This window comes from Dipodomys ordii, unplaced genomic scaffold, assembly GCF_000151885.1.
Source record: "Dipodomys ordii isolate 6190 unplaced genomic scaffold, Dord_2.0 Scaffold122, whole genome shotgun sequence".
Taxonomy (NCBI): Eukaryota; Metazoa; Chordata; class Mammalia; order Rodentia; family Heteromyidae; genus Dipodomys; species Dipodomys ordii.
This window is the reverse complement of record NW_012267338.1, coordinates 8,537,700-8,557,259: the sequence shown is the minus strand read 5'-3', so window position 1 is coordinate 8,557,259 and position 19,560 is coordinate 8,537,700. Positions and strand designations below refer to the sequence as shown.

Below are 19,560 nucleotides of genomic sequence, written 5' to 3'. Positions count from 1 at the left end.
CACTTCGGCTTTTTTCTTTTTGCTTATGTGGTGCTGAGGAATCGAACCCAGGGCTTCGAGCATGCAAGGCAAGCGCTCTACCACTGAGCCACCTTCCCAGTCCGGTAGCTCATACTTGTAATCCTAGCTACTCAGGAAGCTGAGATCTGAGGACCACAGTTCAAAGCCAGCCCTGGCAGGAAAGTCTGTGAGCCCCTTATCTCCAATAAACTACTCAGAAAAAGCCAGAAGTAGTGCTGTGGCTCAAAGGGTAGAGAGCTAGCCTTGAGTACAAAGAGGCTCTCAGGGACAGTGCCCAGGCCCTGAGTTCAAGCTCCAGAACAGGAAAAAAAAATTTAAATAACATTTTAGGCTTACTGAAAAATATTTAATTTGATTTTTGCCTATTTTTGCCATAAGATACTTCTATTATAGTAAAAATGATGTCCCCACAAATTCATTTCTACTGCTTTTTAAACAGTCACCATTTATTATTATTCTATGACTAATATTTGATGCGGACCACATGTTGACAGCCATCAAATGATAGAAGAAATACAAACCAGATCCCATGAGCGCACAGGTCAGGACCATGGAGTTGTATTTGATCTCAGGAGCACTCCTCTCATCTGTTAGCAGCCTGTGTAAAATCTGTACCAGCTTGGCACTTTCTAGATCTTTTTCTGCAGTGCCTAAAATATAAAACAAAGCGTAAGTTATAACCTCAGGCTAACCACTACTTCCTCTTCCTAGAAACTAAGCATGTGAACACTTTCAAAAGACAGGATAGACAAGATTCAGTTAAACTGTGAGAAGCATAGACAGAATTAGAGCTCAGTAGACATTTCAGGACTTGAGCTTAACATTCAACACCAAACGTTCCTTTTAGTATGAAACAATTAAAATCATCTGTATTGTGGAAAATCTCAAACAAATACAAGAGCAAAAAAGATGGCATACTCATACATACTGTCATCATCCATCCTATTTCATCGATCCCAAATAATTTTGGAACAAATCTTGTAAGTCATACCTATCTCCTCTGTAGATATTTGTGTATATATCTTTAACATATATACACTCAGAATAAATTGCCTTCAAAATCCCGGCAAGATTTTCTATCGAAAACAGACAAACTTTCACAGGAAATTTTGTGGAAAACCACAGCTTCCCATAATAGCTAAAAGAACCTTGATAAAAAATAGTGGGAAAAATTCTCTGACTTGATAAACTACAACTTACTATGAAGCTACCATAATCAAAATACTGTAGAATTACTGGTAGATATAGACAGATACATAAATCAAAGAAACTGAATAAAGGACTAGAAATAAACCAATACATATATGCTCAACTAAGTTTTGACAATGGTACAAAATCTATTCAATGAAGGAAGGACTTTTTCCAGAAATGGTAAAAAGAAATTAGACATCATGGTGGTGGGAGGAGTGTGTGTGTGGGAACCCTGACCTAAGCCTCAGATTTATATAAATATTAACTCGAAACAGAGTAGAGGATTACATGCAAAATGCAGAACTGTAAATCTCTGAGAACAAAGAATTTCTAGAACTCAGAAGTTCAGAGAGAGACAGAGACAGAGAGAGAAATGGTAGACTGGAGGTATGGTTCCGTGGTAGAGTGCCAGCTGTGAATAAGAGAAAATGGGCATCAGATGTAAATAATGATTTCACTAAAGAATATATATATATGTTATATATTATAATATATATCATATATATATAATGGATGGCAAATAAACACAAGAGAAGACATTCAGTGTTAGTAGCAATTAAGGAAAGGTCATTAAACCCACAAAGAAGCCAAACAATGAAGCTATCAGAATAACTACAAGAAGAAATAGTTACAAAACCAGTAAACACTGGTGAAGATGCAGGGTAAACCAGGCTACTGAGACAGTCCATGCTAGTGAGAGTATAGAATAGTACAGCCACTCCAAAAAAGGTTTGGCAGTTATTCTGAAAACTAAGCATGCAGTTATTAGATGACCTAGCAACTGAACTCACAGGCAGAAAAGTGAAAATGTATGGACACACAAAGACCCGTACACAAACACTCAGGGAGCTTTATCCTTTTTAATCCCCCAAATGGAATCAGCCCACATGCCTTCAACAGGTGACTGGTCAAAATATGTACCACAGAATTCTATCTGGCATAACACAAATTAGATAAATGCTGAGGAAAAGAACAAGCAAACAACAAAGCCAATTGCCTCCCAAAGTCACAGATTTTATGATTTAATTATATACAATTGTGAAGGGGAAATTAATTAATTATTTGTTTATTTATTGCTATTGTAAGGGCGATGCATAGAGGAGTTACAGTTACATGTGTCAGATAAAGAGTACATTCCTTTTTGAACAGTCACCCCTTCCCTTGCTCTCTCCCAGGTTTTCCCTCCCATCCCCACCCACAAGTTGTATGGCTCATTTCAACATAGTGTCTCGTGAGGACCACTAGATATTTAAGGGAAAATTTTAGTAGTGAAAGGCAAATTAATGGGTTCTAGGGGTCAGGGTAGGGCAGAAGATATTGGAAGTGGGGAGCAATTATGACTCTAAGTGATCTGTATTATTTCTTACAACTGCCTATGAATCTAAAATTATCCTCAAGAAAGGGACAGAAATTTTAAAATGCCAGTCTGATATTATTATATAAACATTTTAGGTGATTATGATAATTCCTTTTCAAAGTGTGTTGTGAATCAAAAAGGTACAATGAGCTTATTTCTATCTTGGGCTCAAGAAATTTAAGGGACCATTTGGAAACAATAAGACCATGAGGATGTGTTGTAGTTCTATTGTGAAGTTAAATGGACTTCAGCAAACGCTCAGCTATCAGAAGGTGATGACAGTGTGACAGCTTGTCTGGTTATTAAAGGGGCAAAAATCAGAATCACCTCAGGCTTGGAGAATTTTTCCATTACTCTGAGCCTTTTTTATTTATTTATTTTTTCCGGTCGGCCATGGGGCTTGTACTCAGGACCTGGGCTCTGTCGCTGAGCTCTTTGATTTTAAGGCTAGTGTTCTATCACTTTGAGCCACAGCTCTCTACTTCCAGTTTTGAGTGGCTAATTGGAGATAAGAGTCTCACAGGGACTTTTCCGCCCAGGCTGGCTTTGAACCAGCAAGCTTCAGAACTCAGACTTCTGAGTAGCAAGGATTATATGCGTGAGCCACTGGTGTCTGGCTACTCTGAGACACCTTAAACCAGGGAGTGAACTTGGTTTGTAATCACAAGTCTCCTTCCCTGTCCCCAAACCTCCCAGTGAAAGGTTTGTGGACTTCCATATGACTCAAATTCTATGTCCAAACTGCTTGGGTCTCTAAACATCATACTCACAGAGTAGTCACTGAGAATAAGCATAAGTATTTCTTCTTTTTAGTACTGGTTTGAGGCTTGAACTCAGGGCTTAGTGCTCTACCACCTGAGCGATAACTCCAATCCAGCATAAATCACTTAAGATGACAAAAATTCAAAGCTTTTATCCTTAAAATCTAAATGAATGTTGACACTACAGCAAGAATACCATGTTTATCGATGTTTCACTTTCTTCTCCCTGGGCTGGTAAGGTGGCAAGTTGCTTGCCTCAATGTGAGAATTATAGATATAAAACCATCAGCAGGATTCATATATAATCAGTTTGCAGCATTTACATATATGGCTTTGAGATGGACAGGATCCACCCCTTAACTCCCCAGTTATTATATAAAATAGCCTTGGGTCTTCAACCAGAGGCTTTGTGTCTCTGAGATACTTACTGTCTTGGCTGGCTATATTAGAGCTTGGTTCTTGAGCCAAAGATTGCTCGTGACATACTCAATGTGTATGAGCTGACTTCCTGTGGAGAATTCTGCCCAGAGGGATGCTACTTGCTAGACAGACACTAACAGAACCATTTAGACTCTGCTTTTGGGAACTTGAACACAAAAAACCCCCCAGAAAAGTGACACTGAAGATGAGAATTTAAGAGCAAGGGGAATGCAACAAAGCAAAAGCAGCCACAGAGATGGGGAAGATTTGCAGGAGAGGATCAGTAGTGGAATCAGCAGGGAAGGAAGGGAAAGCCCAGGTCACGGGGAGAGTAGTAGCCTCTACTTGCTATGCTATTGTAAGAATTGTGTCATTTCCCTGTAAAGGCTGCTGGAAAGGTCTTTTTATATTCTCTAAGTGGCCATCACCGGAGATATTACTTAAAAGTTATACCTTAAAGCACTACCTTAAAAATGTTACTAAAAAGTACAGCCAAAGGAAGCAGTTGTGACAACAACCTATACAATATCGTTTTCTGTATATCCAGGTAAAAAGTAAATACCCTATTGGCAAAACTTATCCAGCTAAGGTTCCATCTGACTTTAATTCCACTCCTGTACTTCCTTCCATCCAAGATAAAAATAGGAGAAAATAAGTTTGTCACTGAGGTACTTACCCAACTCTAAAGCTGCTATTAGTGCCAAAGCAACAAGAGCTTCATTCTGCATTATTACATGTTCACTAGTTGCCATGGTAACTAGATGCTTGATGCCCCCACTCTGTACAATGGTTTTAATTACATCCTATAATAAATAAATATTACAGAATTACAAACTTTAATTCCAAATATTAAAAAAAACCCTACATTACCATCAGTTGATGTATTGGTAACTCGAGAGGTCTTATAACACTGTCCTGTATGAATCATTACATTTTACCTATCTTTTTTTTTTTCCTTACAGAAGAAAAGGAAAAAGCTTTTAGCTTCAAAGAAATTCATCCAACGATGACAACTTAAATTGCCTAAGTGAAAAAAGACCACTGCATGTCCTGTCAAGGGGGAGAGAGGCCGAGAAACCACCAGAAGAAATAAATGTGCAGACCTACTTCAGGATCCATGACAGGAAAATAAAGCTTGAATTTAAGGTGTTCTTAAATTTTATTTTTTATGACGGTGCCAGATAATTGTTTTCCAGGTGCTTTAGGTATTGGCTTTTATAAAAGATATAATACACATATTATACATTAAGAAAATTGTTTTAGATCACTCTTGATCTAAACCCCACATAATAAATCTGTTAATAAAGGGAGCCGAGTACTGGCTGTTTATGTATTTGTGCCTTCACTTGTTAATTCTTTCAAAGAAACATAATGTTTATGACATCTGTACTTTACAAGCATCTACATATTTACTGTTAAACTAAACGAATATGTCCCAGAGAGCAATTATGCTGGAAGAGGGTATCCAAGGTATTCCCTCTGCCTTTCATGGATGATACTGTCTTATCAACATACTCCCTGGTGCTGCCATAGCTGCCAACGGAAATGTATACGTTTTTAAGCTGGTCTGGGTAAGACAGGTAATGGGAAGGGCTAGTTAACATCCATTTTTCCCCAGGGAAAGAGTTCAAGATGTACCATCCAGTAGGGAACACACCTGAGTTGAACCACTGGGGACAGCTGTGGTAGAAAAGCCTGCTGTTTACACGAAGAGATTTACGCAACTGAAGACATATCTTTATTTTTTTTCCTTGTCACTTTCTTGTGCAGATAAACAAAATGAAAATAGGTGGCGAATTTGAATTCCAAATTGACTTTCCATACACAATCACGACTGCAGTTGTAAAATAAATGAACTGTTTAAAAGTTTCACCTTAGAAAAGAGTGTTAAAAAAAAAAAAGGCAGGACTGGGAGAGAGTGAGGAAAGGGAAGACACTGTATGAAAGGAAACATACTCATGACCTGACTCGTGTAATTGTAATACCTCTGTCCATCACCTTTATAATAACAATAAAGTCAATAATAATAAAAAATAAAATAAAAAAGATAACCAAGGTATTAAATCAGTTTCTAATCCACTTAACTAGCTTCCTACCATTGTGATCTTTTCCTTTCTTCTGTTTATTTATTCACTACCCACCATGTGCCAGTAACTATTAGATTGGATAATGCCATGAAAATGGATTGGGCATCATATACTACCTGGGTATCATTTAATTTCTAAGTAAGAGCAGCTAGATCAGCATATTAAAAAAAATAGCAATAGGAGGAGCAAGAGTACCCTTCAGTGAGTGCTTCTCATGTCCTAGGCGGCAGCTGGGCACGTGGGTATATATGATTTCACTGAATCCTCACAGCCCCTTTTTTGGGGGGGGGGTCCGGTCGTGGGGCCTGAACTCAGCCTGGGCCGTGTCCCTCAGCTATTCACCTCAAGGCTTGTGCTCTACCACTTGAGCCACAGCGCCACTTCCGGCTTTTTTTTTCTCCTTATGTTGTGCTGTGGAATCGAACCAGGGCCTCATGCATGCAAGGTAAGTGCTCTACCACTGAGCCACCTTCCCAGCCCTTACAGCCCTTCCTATAGTAAGAAACCTAGACATGAAGAGACTTGACCATTTAAAGATAAAAGACTTTAAAGACTTGACCATTTACAGATGTAATTCAAGCTCGTCTCTCTGATTCCAAAGCTGTACTACAATAGAATACAACTTAAAAATAATTAAAGTTCCATCTTCATTTTCTCCTAGAATAATTGTTGATAATTTATATAAGATAAGCTTTTGATCTGGGGTCTAATGATGAGTTTCCAAAAAGGTCATATTAATGTTTAGTAACTTATTTATTTTTGCCAATCCTGGTTGAACTCAGGGCCTGGGCACTGTCCCTGAGCTTCTTTTGGTCAAGGCTAGAACTCTACCACTTGAGCCATAGTGCCACTTCCAGCTTTTTCCGTTTATGTGGTACTGAGGAATTGAACCCAGGGCTTCATGCATGCAAGGCAAGCAGTCTACCACTAAGCCACCTTCCCAGCCCAGTAGCTTACTTTTGATTTGCTGTGTCGTATGAGGGCTGAGAGGAGCCTGTTGGACTCGCCCATCACACCAGCATGGTCTTTGGCTTCACACCATTCCACCAGGCGTTCCACTAATTGAACATTCTTTCCCAGTTGTTCAGCAGCTTCTGCTATAGAAAAGAAGGCAAACCAAAAAATAACAACCATTGATAGGCAATCAACTGAAACCATTGTTAAAGATGTCACACTGTACAGGGAAAACTACATGTCTAAAAAAAAAATAAGCATGACAATTTTACAAAAGCAAACATTGTAAATACTCTTTGTTGATGACGGGCTATTAGGTATTTTCTTATAAACTTCTAGACTTCCACACAAAATGAAAAAATAAATGACTTCACACTCTCTTGGAAAAGTTTAGTAGCCTGTCAGTACTTTGATAGACTGAAACAAAGGAGTTTTAAATAACTACTCTAAGCAATCAATACAGAGAAAAGGCAAGACCTGAGAAATAAGTAAATACATTGTTTGTTTGGTTCTAGGTCTGTTTCTTCAAATGGGTAAGTGTTCTCTGTTTGAAAACAGAATTTGAAAAATTCTGTGCCACTATCTGGAAACATGATTCTGAAGATCAGGTAAAAATGCTATGGAATGTAAAAACACAAAAATCCTAAGAAACTGATCATAAGCCAACATAAAATCAGATTGAATATACTAGTAGACATATAGTATAAGTTCCATTTTAAAGATCAGCTATAAGTCACTGGTGGCTCACACCTAAAATCTTAGCTACTCAGGAAGCTGGGATCTGAGGCTTGTCGTTCAAAGCCAATCTGGGCAAGAAAGTCCATGAGACTCTTATCCCCAAATAACTACCAGAAAACCAGAAGTAGCGCTGTGGCTCAAAGTAGTAGAGTGCTAGACTTGAGCAAAAGAGCTCTGGGACAATGCCCAGGCCCTGAGTTCAAGCCTCATGACCAATAAAAAATATAAACAAACAGGCAAACAAATTCAGTTATAGCAAGCAGGAGAATTGAACAAATAAGCTCATCTTTTAAACATTTATTTGACATTTACTTTTATATAATTCTGTATGTTTAAAGTGCTTTTGTGTATGTGCTTGTCTGGCTTTTTTGTTAGTTCTTTTTAAAGTAGGGGTACATGAAGAACACCATAGCCAAAGTGCAACTTTGAAAGTATTTCTTTTACCTTGTGCATCTATCAACATTCTTAAAGTCCCCAAAAGTTTGAACTGAACTGGAGGCATTTCAGATTTAAGGAATTTCAAAACTGCACCTGTGACCCCAGCTGATAACATTTTTGCTTTATTAACAACTAGAAAGAAAGAAAAATGGTGTTAGCATTCTTGATAAACACTCAATATATATTATTGCGTTAAGGCCCTATGATACATTTATTAGAATATTTTACTTAGAATGTTATTTTAAGAATGAGATTTTTGTATGTGTGTGTATGTAAAACCATAGGTACATGGCATTTACTTATGTAATTTATAAAGGAAAAATCTGAAAATGTTGACATCTTATTTACAAAAAGCAGAACTCTGAAACTTTAATGTTTCTCTTTATCACCTCCTTAACTTGTTAAATGTTACAGACATTCATAAACAGTAAGTTATACAAAACAAATGAAATGTATATAACCTGGACCTTTATTACGACAGTATTTCACTTTATCAGAAATTTAGTTTCAAAAAGAAAGAATAGTTTTAACTAAAGATTACTGGAAGTGGCGCTGTGGCTCAAGTGGTAAAGCGCTAGCCTTGAGCTGAAGAGCTGAGAGACAGCCCCCAGGCCTAGAGTTCAAGCTCCAAGACCACCCCACACACACAAATACACACAAAGTAAAGATTACTTTTATATTGTCTCAGAAAACTTACTTAACATAATAGTAAGAAAATGCGCCAGGCGCCAGTGGCTCACCCCTATGATCCTAGCCACTCAGGAGGCTGAGATCTGAGGATTGCGGTTCAAAGCCAGCCCAGGCAGGAAAGTCCGTGATACTCTTATCTCCAATAAACTACTAGAAAATGGGAAATGGCGCTGTAGCTCAAGTGGAAGAGCGCTCGTCTTGAGCTGAAGAGCACTGGGATAGCACCCAGGCCCAGAGTTCAAGCCCCACGACCGAAAGAAAATGTGAATGATAATTTTTTCTTTTCATAGTCAGAGGAGGTCCACAAGTCCCACACAGTAAGTGCCTTCCCATATGATGTGTTTTATTTTCTGCATTACTGCCTCAACTTTTTCCCTTACCTGGGATGGCCAGGTTTCTCAGGGCACTAAGAGCTGCATGCTGTACAGTTACGTTTCCATTTTCTACATGTCTGTCCAGTAAATCCATAAGTCTTTCTACAATTCCATTTTCTACCATGTGAATACAATTTCCATCTGAAAAAAAAAGCAATTTTCTTCCACTATTAAATTGTCTATGAATTGATGTCTACCCATAGGGAAAACAAATATTCCAAATAAAATGAATCCAAACTCTGTATTTCACCAGAGTTAGATATCTCTGTTTCCTGAGTGAGAAGTCTGATTATAAACATTCTGGAAATAGATTAAAAAAAAATTAAAGAGTCTTGATTACATATATAAAAAAAGCAAGTAGAAACTCTATTTTTAAAATGTTTACCAGTAATTTTTACTTCTAGTGAAGGATGTTCAAGTTATGCTGATACTATAACTGAAGTCAAGTCATATTTTACAGAGCAAGTCAACATTTACAGAGCAGAAAGATTATAATGAACTACTAATAGTACTCCACATTTATCTTCAATAATTATCTGAGTAGCCTAAATCCAAAAAATCCAAAATATAAAATGCTCCAAAATCCAAAATTTTTAGATACTGACAAGATGCTGTGAGTAGAAAATTCCACAGCTGGCTTTATATGATCGACCATGTTCAAAATGCAGGTTCATTTGGTATACAAAATTACTTTCAGTCTATGTGAATAAGGTATAAAGAAAAAAACAAATTTCATGTTTAGACTTGGGTCCTGTCACGAACACATCTAATTACGTACACAGAAGTATTTCCAAATATGAAAGGAAGCCAAAATATGAAATACTTCTGGTCCCAATCATTTTAGATAGGGGTATTCAACCTGTACTACGGAGTAAAATCAATAACCTGTATTGAAAGAAGACAATCTGTATTTTCTTAGACTCAGTAAGAGATTTCTGGAGTGGATAGCCAGATTTTATAAACAGAGGTTGGGAGCTTCTAACATATGATTAAGCTAAGTAAAATATTCTACATTAAACTAGAGAATCATTCTACATAAGTTTTACTGGGTATAAGAGTATAAATTAGTGGCCACCAGTGCAGGAATGCTAAGGCCAAGCTTACTGGGAAAAAAACCTATCGCGTGTCCCGGTATGAAACAAGTATTGGAAGGGCTGTGGCTATTCTAATATAAAGCTCTAAGTAGAGAGCCTGCAAAGCAAATTAAATGCCAAGTAAAGATGCATACTTAGAATGGATCCAAGTTTACTAATCTCTGAAAAGCCAGGTGCTCAAGAGAAGCTCTTCATGATCATTTCTCATGATTTTTAAACTATCAGTATTTAGTTGAACTATATAAAATATGAAGTTTGATAACAAAGTCCTAAGCATTTGAGATTTCTGTAAAACTAAGAACACAGCACAGAAACATTTCTAAAAATTCTAAAAATGTAGAACATTGATTTTAAAATGTGGAATTAATACATTTACCATTTCTGGCAAAATTTGCAATTGCCAATGCTCCAGCAAGCTGTAACTGGTGGTTATTTGATGGAATCCAAGAAAGCACTCTTTGGAATACATTGCCTTTTCCCCCTTCAAACAGTTTCTGCATGGATTCATCTGGAAGTAAATCAGACAGAGAGCTAAACAAGAGAAATAAAATTAGGAGGAACAAATCTATGATTCTAAGTGAATAACCCATTGGGAAACTATACACCTCACAAACTACTACATTCATCATGAGAAAAGTAATGATTCTCTTGTACTAAGCCTTTAGTGGTAATTAGATGGCAGAGTTTAGAAAATTTGTTTAGAAAACTTAGTACAAGCTTCCAAGTAGCCATCTAGCTTTTACATATTTGGTGGCATATCTTTTCTGTTTCTGTTTTTTGTTTTTTTTTTTGTTGTTGTTGGTCGTGGGGCTTGAACTCTGGGCTTGGGAGCTATTCCTCAGCTCTTCAGCTCAAGACAAGCGCTCTACCGCTTGAGCCACAGCGCCACTTCTGGTTTCCTAGTGGTTTACTGAAGATAAGAGTCTCATGGACTTTCCTTGCCTGGGCTGGCTTTGAACCGTGATCCTCAGATCTCAGCCTCCTGAGTAGCTAGGATTACAGGCGTGAGCCACCGGTGCCTGGCTTTGGTGGCATATCTTTATGACAGCACTTTCAAATACTGGAGGATAGTAAAAACTTCTCTTTTTTAAATTCATCATCTGTAATTCCTTTCATGATATATTTATGATTTCATGATATACGTATGATTTCAAAATCATCACATCAACAGCTAGTAAGAAAATGATAAAATGCCTAGTATGGTATCTACAGAAAACACAATACACATAAAACATCTGACTCACCTCCAAGCAGTAATAAAACCATTAGATCTGAAGCCGTTTTAAGCTCAGCAATGTCATCCTCTTTGTCACTATCCACCTTCTGTTGAACGATCTCTAGCAGGCATTCTACTAGCCCGGCTTCCACCAGCTGAAGTTTAATAGCATCTGAAAAATAATGTGAACAAAATCACTAAAATCCTAGGTAAAACAGGAGCTCTGTAAGTGATCATTACAAAGAATTTTAAGAAATCAGGAAAATGTGATTCAAATCAAACACCTTCAAATATTTGAGTCTTCCAATGTGGCCACTGCAGTTAAAAAAACACAAAAACTAATTGCATTATTTTTCCATTTCAAATTATCCTTTGAAAATGTCTCTGAGCATGTAAAGACTGCGAATATCATTCTTACTCTAGATATGATTACTTTTAAAAGTTGCGCAATGCTACATATATATGCTTACAACATACATACGTTATAAAGTTAAAATTCCTTCACTAGGGGTCTTGAATACAAAGCACTGGGGCTGGGAAGGTGGCTCAGTGGTAGAGCGCTTGCCTTGCATGCCTGAGGCCCTGGGTTCGATTCCTCAGCACCACATAAGCAAAAAAGAAAAAAGCTGGAAGTGGTGCTGTGGCTCAAGTGGTAGAGCGCTAGCCTTGAGCTGAGAAGCTGAGGGACAGCGCCCAGGCCCAGAGTTCAGGCCTCACAACCGGACCCCCCCCCCAAAAAAAACAAAACCAACAAAGCAACTGAAAAGTAAAGAGCTATTAATAAACACTAATCTGTACCATAAGAATATTGAGATTTTATATTTGTACAGATATCTATTCTCCAGTGAAATTTATATAACTTCAAAAGTTATATAATTTAAAAGATCTCAAGTTTCCAGTAATTGATAGCCATCTCGAGCATATGTACATGCTGGCTCACAGGCTATGATTTTCTTTAATATGTTTTAAAATGTTTATCATAAAAGTTGTAAGGAAAAAACTTTAAAGCTAAGGATTAACCAACAAAATATTTAAAAATTTACATCCTAATTACATTAAAAAAAGTAATTTTCATAGTAAACTTCATTCCACATCAAATCAATTTTTTTATATACCTAATGCCTTGACCAGAGATACACCTTTAACCTATATGTTTTAACCTAAACTGGCCTATCTAAATAATTTAGATACACTTGATATTCCGTAAGGTAAATACCTATCAACTGACCTTGAAATATATTTGCTGCAAATAAATTTTTAAATCTAATTTTTTAGTCTGATTTTATTTTAGTTGTTGCTTTCCTTAATGCTGTGTATATAACTCATATACAACAATTTGGGAGAAATTAGAATAAAAAAATTTTTGACAGGGAGAAAACCTTTAAAATACCTATACTGATGACTTTCCCTTTTAATTAGCGCGCGCGTGCGCGCGCGCACGTGTGTGTGTGCATGTGTGTGCACGTGCTGGTCCTTGTACTTGAACTTAGAGCCTTGGTGCTATCTTTTTTTATTGTGAAAATACCATATAGAGGGGTTACAATTACATGGGCAAGATAATGAGTACATTTTTTTAATCCTTTGTTTCCCCTTCCCATCATCCCCCGCCCCCACCAAAGTTGTAAAGTTCATTTTTCAACAAAAGGACTTGTACATCTCATTGTTGCAATGGGTCCACCTGTATCCCTATTTAAACGATTTGTTTTTTTCCCTTCCCCTCCACAAATTATACCAACCTCAAATACAGTGAAAACAGGGGTTATACCATGGAGGAGGGACATACAAAGCAACAAAGAAATCATCTTATAAATGTGTTAGAAACAATCACATGAAAGGCAAAACATTTGAATACTTATCTTGGATTCATTTCACTTAACATCAACTTATCTGATCTTTTCTGCTTATCTCAGACATGTACTAGTTATTGCAAATAAGGGAAACCATGGGACCTATGTTTCTTTGGGCCTGGCTTACTTCACTTAATAGAATTTTTTCTAAGTCTTTCCATTTCCTAACAAATGGGGCAATGCCATTCTTTCTGATGGAGGCATAGAATTCCATTGTGTATATATACCACATTTTCTTGATCCATTCATTTACTGTACTTGAACTTAGAGCCTTGGTGCTATCTTTCCCCCCTCCCCCCCCTCAGGGCTAGCACTCTACTGTTTGAGCCACAGCTCCACTTCTGGCTCTTTTGGTGGTTAATCAGAGAGAAGTGTCTCATAGATTTCCTGTCCAGGCTGGCTTTGAATATTGACCCTCACATTTCAGCCTCCTGAATAGCTTGGATTAAAGGCACTAGCCACTGGCACCCAGCATCTTTTAAACATTTTTAAAGTGTAAAAGTTTAGCTACCACCAAGACCATTATTTTGCTTTAAATAACACCTTAAAACACACAGAATGCTCTACCTGCAATACTTTAACAAAGGCACACTCATACTGGGCCATGCTTAAAGTAGGGCGTCTCCTTGGTTACAGAATGCCAGGGATAGCAATGTGCAGGGACCAGACTTGAAAACCACGATTTCAAAAAAGCCTTCAAAATGCAAAAATCCTTCAACTATACACATCCTAGCATATGTTAAAATACTATTCATATATAAAAAAAACCCACCCACAAATGATATGCAAAAAAAAATAATCCGGGGACAAATTTTCATAGTTATCATTGCAGCCACTGCACAATTAAGGGTGGACAAAATAAATAAAAAATGAAAACTGTTCTTATTCTGAAGTAGTATTAGAAAGTTCCAGGTAATTCTCTGGCGTAAAAACTGGCTGAAGATCATGACCACATTTTCATTTTTGCAGAACCACCAAATGAGATTTAAAAAAGAGCAAAACCCACAAATTTCTCCCTGAAGAATAAGATGGAAAGCATGCAGAAAACGAAATGTGTCAAGATACAGAGCTCTCTGATTACAGGTTGACTGTAATCACAAACAAACTTAGGAAGCTGGGACTGTCTTAATTAGGGTCAGCAGAGTCTTCCAGAAAAAGTCAGGCACCTTTAGCCAAATTATTCTGTCCAACACTTTCTCTCTCTCTCTCTTTTGTCAGTCTTGGAGCTTGAACTCTGGGCCTGAGCACTGTTCCTGAGCTTCTTTTGCTCAAGATGAGCACTCTACCATTTGATCCTCAGCACCACTTCCAGTTTGTTTGAGTAGCTTACTGGAGATAAGAGTCTCCTGGACTTTCCTGCCTGGGCTGGCTTTGAACCGTGATCCTCAGATCTCAGCCTCCTGAATAGGTAGGACTACAGGCGTGAGCCACCAGCATCCATCCAGTATGTTTATTACTACTGTGTTCATATATGTGTGTGTGTGTACAAATTTGTATGTATATTCGATATGTATAGTAAACATACTGGGGCTATGGATCAAGTAATAGAGCACCTCAACAACAAAAATTCACTGCCAACAATCCATGATTCCCCTTCCCCAACTTGTGTCTTTCTCATCATAACTCCCTTTATTTTTCTAATCACTACCTCCTACGCTGGTTCGTACCGTGATCACTTCTATAATTTCTACTCTACCAAATAATCATTCCCTGTAGAAAACAAGTTCCCTAACTCTGCTCTGAGGCCATAATGATACATACTTTTATATTTTCAGACAAGCTTTCATGTTTAGGTCAACAACTTATCTGCAATTAATGTTTTTTGAATACAGTATGAAGACTGCATGAGTAATGCTCCTGACAGTATTTTTTCCATATTCCCAACAATGTGTAAAGCTAGAAATCATTTTGATTTTTTTTTTTTTTTGGGTCTGGTCGTGGGGCCTGAACTCTGGGCCTGGGCGCTGTCCCTCAGCTCTTCAGCTCAAGGCTAGTGCTCTACCATTTGAGCCACAGCACCACTTCCAGCTTTTTTCTTTTTGCTTATGTGGTGCTGAGGAATCGAACCCAGGGCCTCAGGCATGCAAGGCAAGTGCTCTACCAGTGAGCCACCTTCCCAGCCCCAATCATTTTGATTTTTACAGTGATTCTCCTTTGACCTCTGAGGCATTAGAAATGTATTTCTTTATATGAATGCATATTTCTTGTTTTTTAATTTGGCAGTACAGGGGTTGAACTCAGGCAGGTGCTCTATCACTAGTGGGACACCCCCCCAATTATTTCTGCTTAATTTTTTAAACAGGGTCTCACGTTTACGCCAGTCAGGCCTAGAGCATGATCCTTCTATTTTTGTTTCCCACATAGTTGGGGTGATGGGGTGAACCATGCCCAGCTTTTTGTATTGGCTGAGCTTGGATCTAGCTAAACTTTTGTCTGGTATGGGCATGAGCCACAATCCCACCTCTTGATTTCTGCCCATAAATAGCTAAAAAGAGGCACAAGCCACCATGCTTAGCCTATGTTAATTTTTTTTCTCTCTCTCTTCCTTCTTTCTCTTTCTTTCTTTCCTTCCTTCCTTCTTTCCTTCCTTCCTTCCTTTCTTTCTCTCTCTCCCTCCCTTCCTTTCCTTCTTTCATTCTTTTTTTTTTTTTTTAGATTTAAGCCTTGAAACATAGTATAGGCTTACCTTGGAGTCTCTATCTCTATCTTCCTCATTCTCCTAGGTGTTGGAATTACAGTTATGTGTGACCACACTCAGCCAGTCCTGGGACTTGAACTCAGGGAGTGCCTGCTGTCCTTTAGCTTTTTTGTTCACGGCCAGAACTCTATTTGAGCCACAGCTCCACTTTTGACTTTTTGGTGGCTAACTGGAGATAAGAGTCCCACAGATTTTCCTATCTGTGCTGGCTTTGAATGGAAATCCTCAAGATCTCAGCCTCCTGAGTAGCTTGGACTATAGGCATGCGTCACCTGTGGCTGGCTTGGCTCTTCCCCGCCCCCCCCGCATCCTTTCATTCTTAATCCATTAGTTTTCCTTATACTTACAACACGTTTCTTCTTCTCAGGGCTTCAGGCTTGCCAGGCAGGCATTCTACCATTTGAGCCATGCTTCCTGTCTCTTGTTGGTTATTTTTGAGGTAGCATTATGCTTTAGGCTTGGGCCTACGTGGACTGTGATCCTATTTCCTCGTGTCCTTGGGAACTGAGTGTGAGATTCTACACTGTCACTTTAGCCACTGCATTTCTTTCTGTTCCCTCCTCCCTTTCCTTCTTTTCGTGGTACTGGGGTTTAAACTCATAGCAAAGTGCTTCCTAGCAAAGTGCTGTACCACTTAAGCCAAGCTTCCGGCTCGATTTACTTTTTAAAAGGAGTCTCACTTTTAGCCCAGGCCAGCCTGTCCTGCAATCCTCCTGGTTATGTTTCCTGTGTAGCTGGATATCAGGTGTGTACTACAACGTCCAGCATTTTATTGACTGAGGTGAGGTCTCGTGAACTTTTTGGCCAAGTTGGTCTCAAAGTGAGACATTCCAATCTCAGCCTCTCAAATACCTACATTTATGATGTATGGCTACTATACCTCTTCTTCTGTGTAAATTAGCCACTAGCTCTTTCTTTGACTTGGTGGTACTGGAGGTTTGTACTCAGAGCCACGTGTTCTATCTGTACTGGAAAGCACTTATGTTAGGCTTCTTACTGTAGCTAGGATAACAGGCGTATACCATCAGGCCCAGCTTCTTCCACTGAAATGGAGTCTTAAAGGTTTTCTGCCTGGGCTGTTGGTAAACTACGATCCTCCCATCTCAGCCTCTCAAGTAACTAGGATTACAGACATGAACCACCGGAACACAACTTTTTATTCGGGTGTACCAATTATACAAGCAAATTGTTGGTAGGGTCTCTTATTCTTTGTATTTCATGTTGGATTTCTTTCCAATCTATCTTTTAGTAGTTTACTAGATCTCTAATTGAACTATACCTAATCCATTAAACCCTTCATTAAGTCCTTAATTTTGTCTTAATGTTTTGATTCAGTAATTTTCATTTCTTTTTAAAAATAATCTTGTATCATATTTTTATAGTTCCTAGTTTCCTTCTAATTTTTTTGGGGGGGAGGGGGGTCAGTCACGGGTCTTGAACTCTGGGTCTGGGCACTATCCCTGTGCTCTTCGCTCAAGTCTAGCGCTCTACCACTTGAGCCACAGCGCCACTTCTGGTTTTCTGGTGGTTAATTGGAGATCAGAGTCTCATGGACTTTCCTGCCCAGGCTGGCTTTGAAAAACAATCCTCAGATCTCAGCCTCCTGAGTAGCTAGGCACCCGGCTTCCTTCTATAAATTTTAAGTTTATATTTTTAACCCTTTGAATAGATTAAACATAGTTTTGAACCAATGTCTGATAATTCTAATAGCTGGAGATGGTTGCTATTTCTGTTCTCTGTGCTGATTCTTGTTTATAGTGTCACATCTCCTCATGTGTTCCACCCTCTCTGTTTTGAATATGTGCAAGAAATTGGTTCCTTGATTCATTCACCTCCTAGGGTACATCCCTTAAGATGTTTTTGGCCAAAGAAGGGTGTGATTTACCAATATCTTTATGGCTGGCAGGCCGAGGATTCCAACTTTTATCCCTTTTGCCTTACAAGGGTACAGAAGTAGAGTTCAGCATGTCAGCTTTCTTTTTTTTCATATTGGAACAAGACTATGTTAGCTACAAAAGCATGTCTGCTAAGGTTTTAAAATCAAAAGACCTAGAAAAAGCAGCTTTGGCAAAGAAAATACAGGTATGGAGTTGAAGTTAGAGATAACAAAATAAAACAACACATCATTCATAACAGAAAGAAGGTTTTTAAGCTAAAGAACTGGTAGTTTAATGTTAGAAAACAAACTGAGAAGGTCAACATGGCAATGAATCAAAAGGTAGATTTCTTTTCTCACCATTTTCTGCAAGTGGAGCAAGAACTTCAAAAATCATTTCTCTCTTATCATGTTCTATTTGTTTCTTGAAGAGTTTTACCAGCTCTTCAGCAATGTTTGTACTGGCAAACTGTTCTTTACTTGACTCTGAAAAACAAACAAGAAAAAAAAAACCTAGAACAAGCAAACCAATTAAAACCAGAAATTTGTTTTCTATTATTTTCTAGTATTTGATCATTTTGGTCCATTATAAAACAAAGATATTCTTCAAATACAGAATAAAACTGATTTTTCAATACACCCCCCCAAAAAAGAAAAATACCTAAGGATTTAGAGAAAAATCTTCCAACCCAATAATACTTGAGGCTATAAAAAATGTTCCGTAGCATAACATATAGGTAACCATAGCAACAATACAATTTTAAGCTACAAATGCATAATTTCAAGGCTGTTAGTCAAAGAAAAATTATTCATAGCAGATGGAATTTAACACGGATGAATAAAAATAACACCATGTTAGTATTATTCAAATGTTGGTTTTGAGTAGTATTTTTTTTACTACTATATATTTTTTTTTGTTTATTTTTGTAGTGCCAGGGATTGAACCCAGGGCCAAGTACTCTATTACTCAGCTACATCTGCAAACCCAGGGCTGCCCTATAAAAGCCAATTCTTTTAAATAACAGCTGCCTCATTCTCTCCTATGTCTTCCAGATGTCCAACCTCTCCCCTTTACTCTCTACAGATGGGGCACACCTGATCTGTGGACTCTATAAAGCCTTGCCAAGGCAACCACAAGTAGGACTCGAAATTAATAAATCTAGGGGCTGGGAAGGTGGCTCAGTGGTAGAGCGCTTGCCTTGCATGCATGAGGCCCTGGGTTCGATTCCTCAGCACCACATAAGCAAAAAGAAAAAAGCCAGAAGTGGCGCTGTGGCTCAAGTGGTAGAGCGCTAGCCTTGAGCTGAAGAGCTGAGGGACAGCGCCCAGGTCAAGAGTTCAGGCCCCACAACCGGACCGCCCCCCAAAAAAAGAAATTAATAAATCAAGGGAGTTAATTCATAGCAACATAACCATCAATAGCCGCTAACATAACATGCCAGTGGTCCTTGCAGAAAAAGATTCTTTACCTGGAGAACTGGCCACTAACAATCAAAATTTAAACATGCTAGTTTCTTTCATGAAAAATATTTACCCTCAACCTTACCATGTTTTTCAATTACAATTCAAGCTCACCCACTTTTAGAACCAAATTTCTCGCTAGCAACGTTTACATATATTACCTCTACTTTCTCCATTCACATACATTTCTTAACACTTATTTTTCAAAGGAAAAAAAATAAAGTGTTAAAAACAAAAATGTGTATGGTTTTGCTTGCTACAAACACATAACTTAAAAATGAATTAGGACACAATTTAACATGTGCAGTCTGTTCCAGAATTTCAGGAAGGAAAAGAA

General features: G+C 38.1%; 1 protein-coding gene across 4 annotated transcripts in view; it reads right to left on the bottom strand.

Moving 5' to 3' along the window:
* Rap1gds1 (RAP1, GTP-GDP dissociation stimulator 1) overlaps window positions 1–19,560 on the bottom strand; it is a 97,789-nt gene that overhangs the window by 5,939 nt on the left and 72,290 nt on the right. For 3 of the 4 annotated variants that reach the window (XM_013029781.1, XM_013029783.1, XM_013029784.1), the window contains 8 exons: window positions 18,123–18,248; window positions 11,370–11,513; window positions 10,502–10,633; window positions 9,038–9,172; window positions 7,974–8,099; window positions 6,795–6,934; window positions 4,427–4,553; window positions 543–671 (listed from right to left, as the gene is read on the bottom strand). In XM_013029781.1, the coding sequence (XP_012885235.1) occupies window positions 543–671; window positions 4,427–4,553; window positions 6,795–6,934; window positions 7,974–8,099; window positions 9,038–9,172; window positions 10,502–10,633; window positions 11,370–11,513; window positions 18,123–18,248 (1,059 nt within the window). The remainder of the gene's footprint in view (window positions 1–542; window positions 672–4,426; window positions 4,554–6,794; window positions 6,935–7,973; window positions 8,100–9,037; window positions 9,173–10,501; window positions 10,634–11,369; window positions 11,514–18,122; window positions 18,249–19,560) is intronic. The other variant, XM_013029782.1, reaches the window with a different exon arrangement.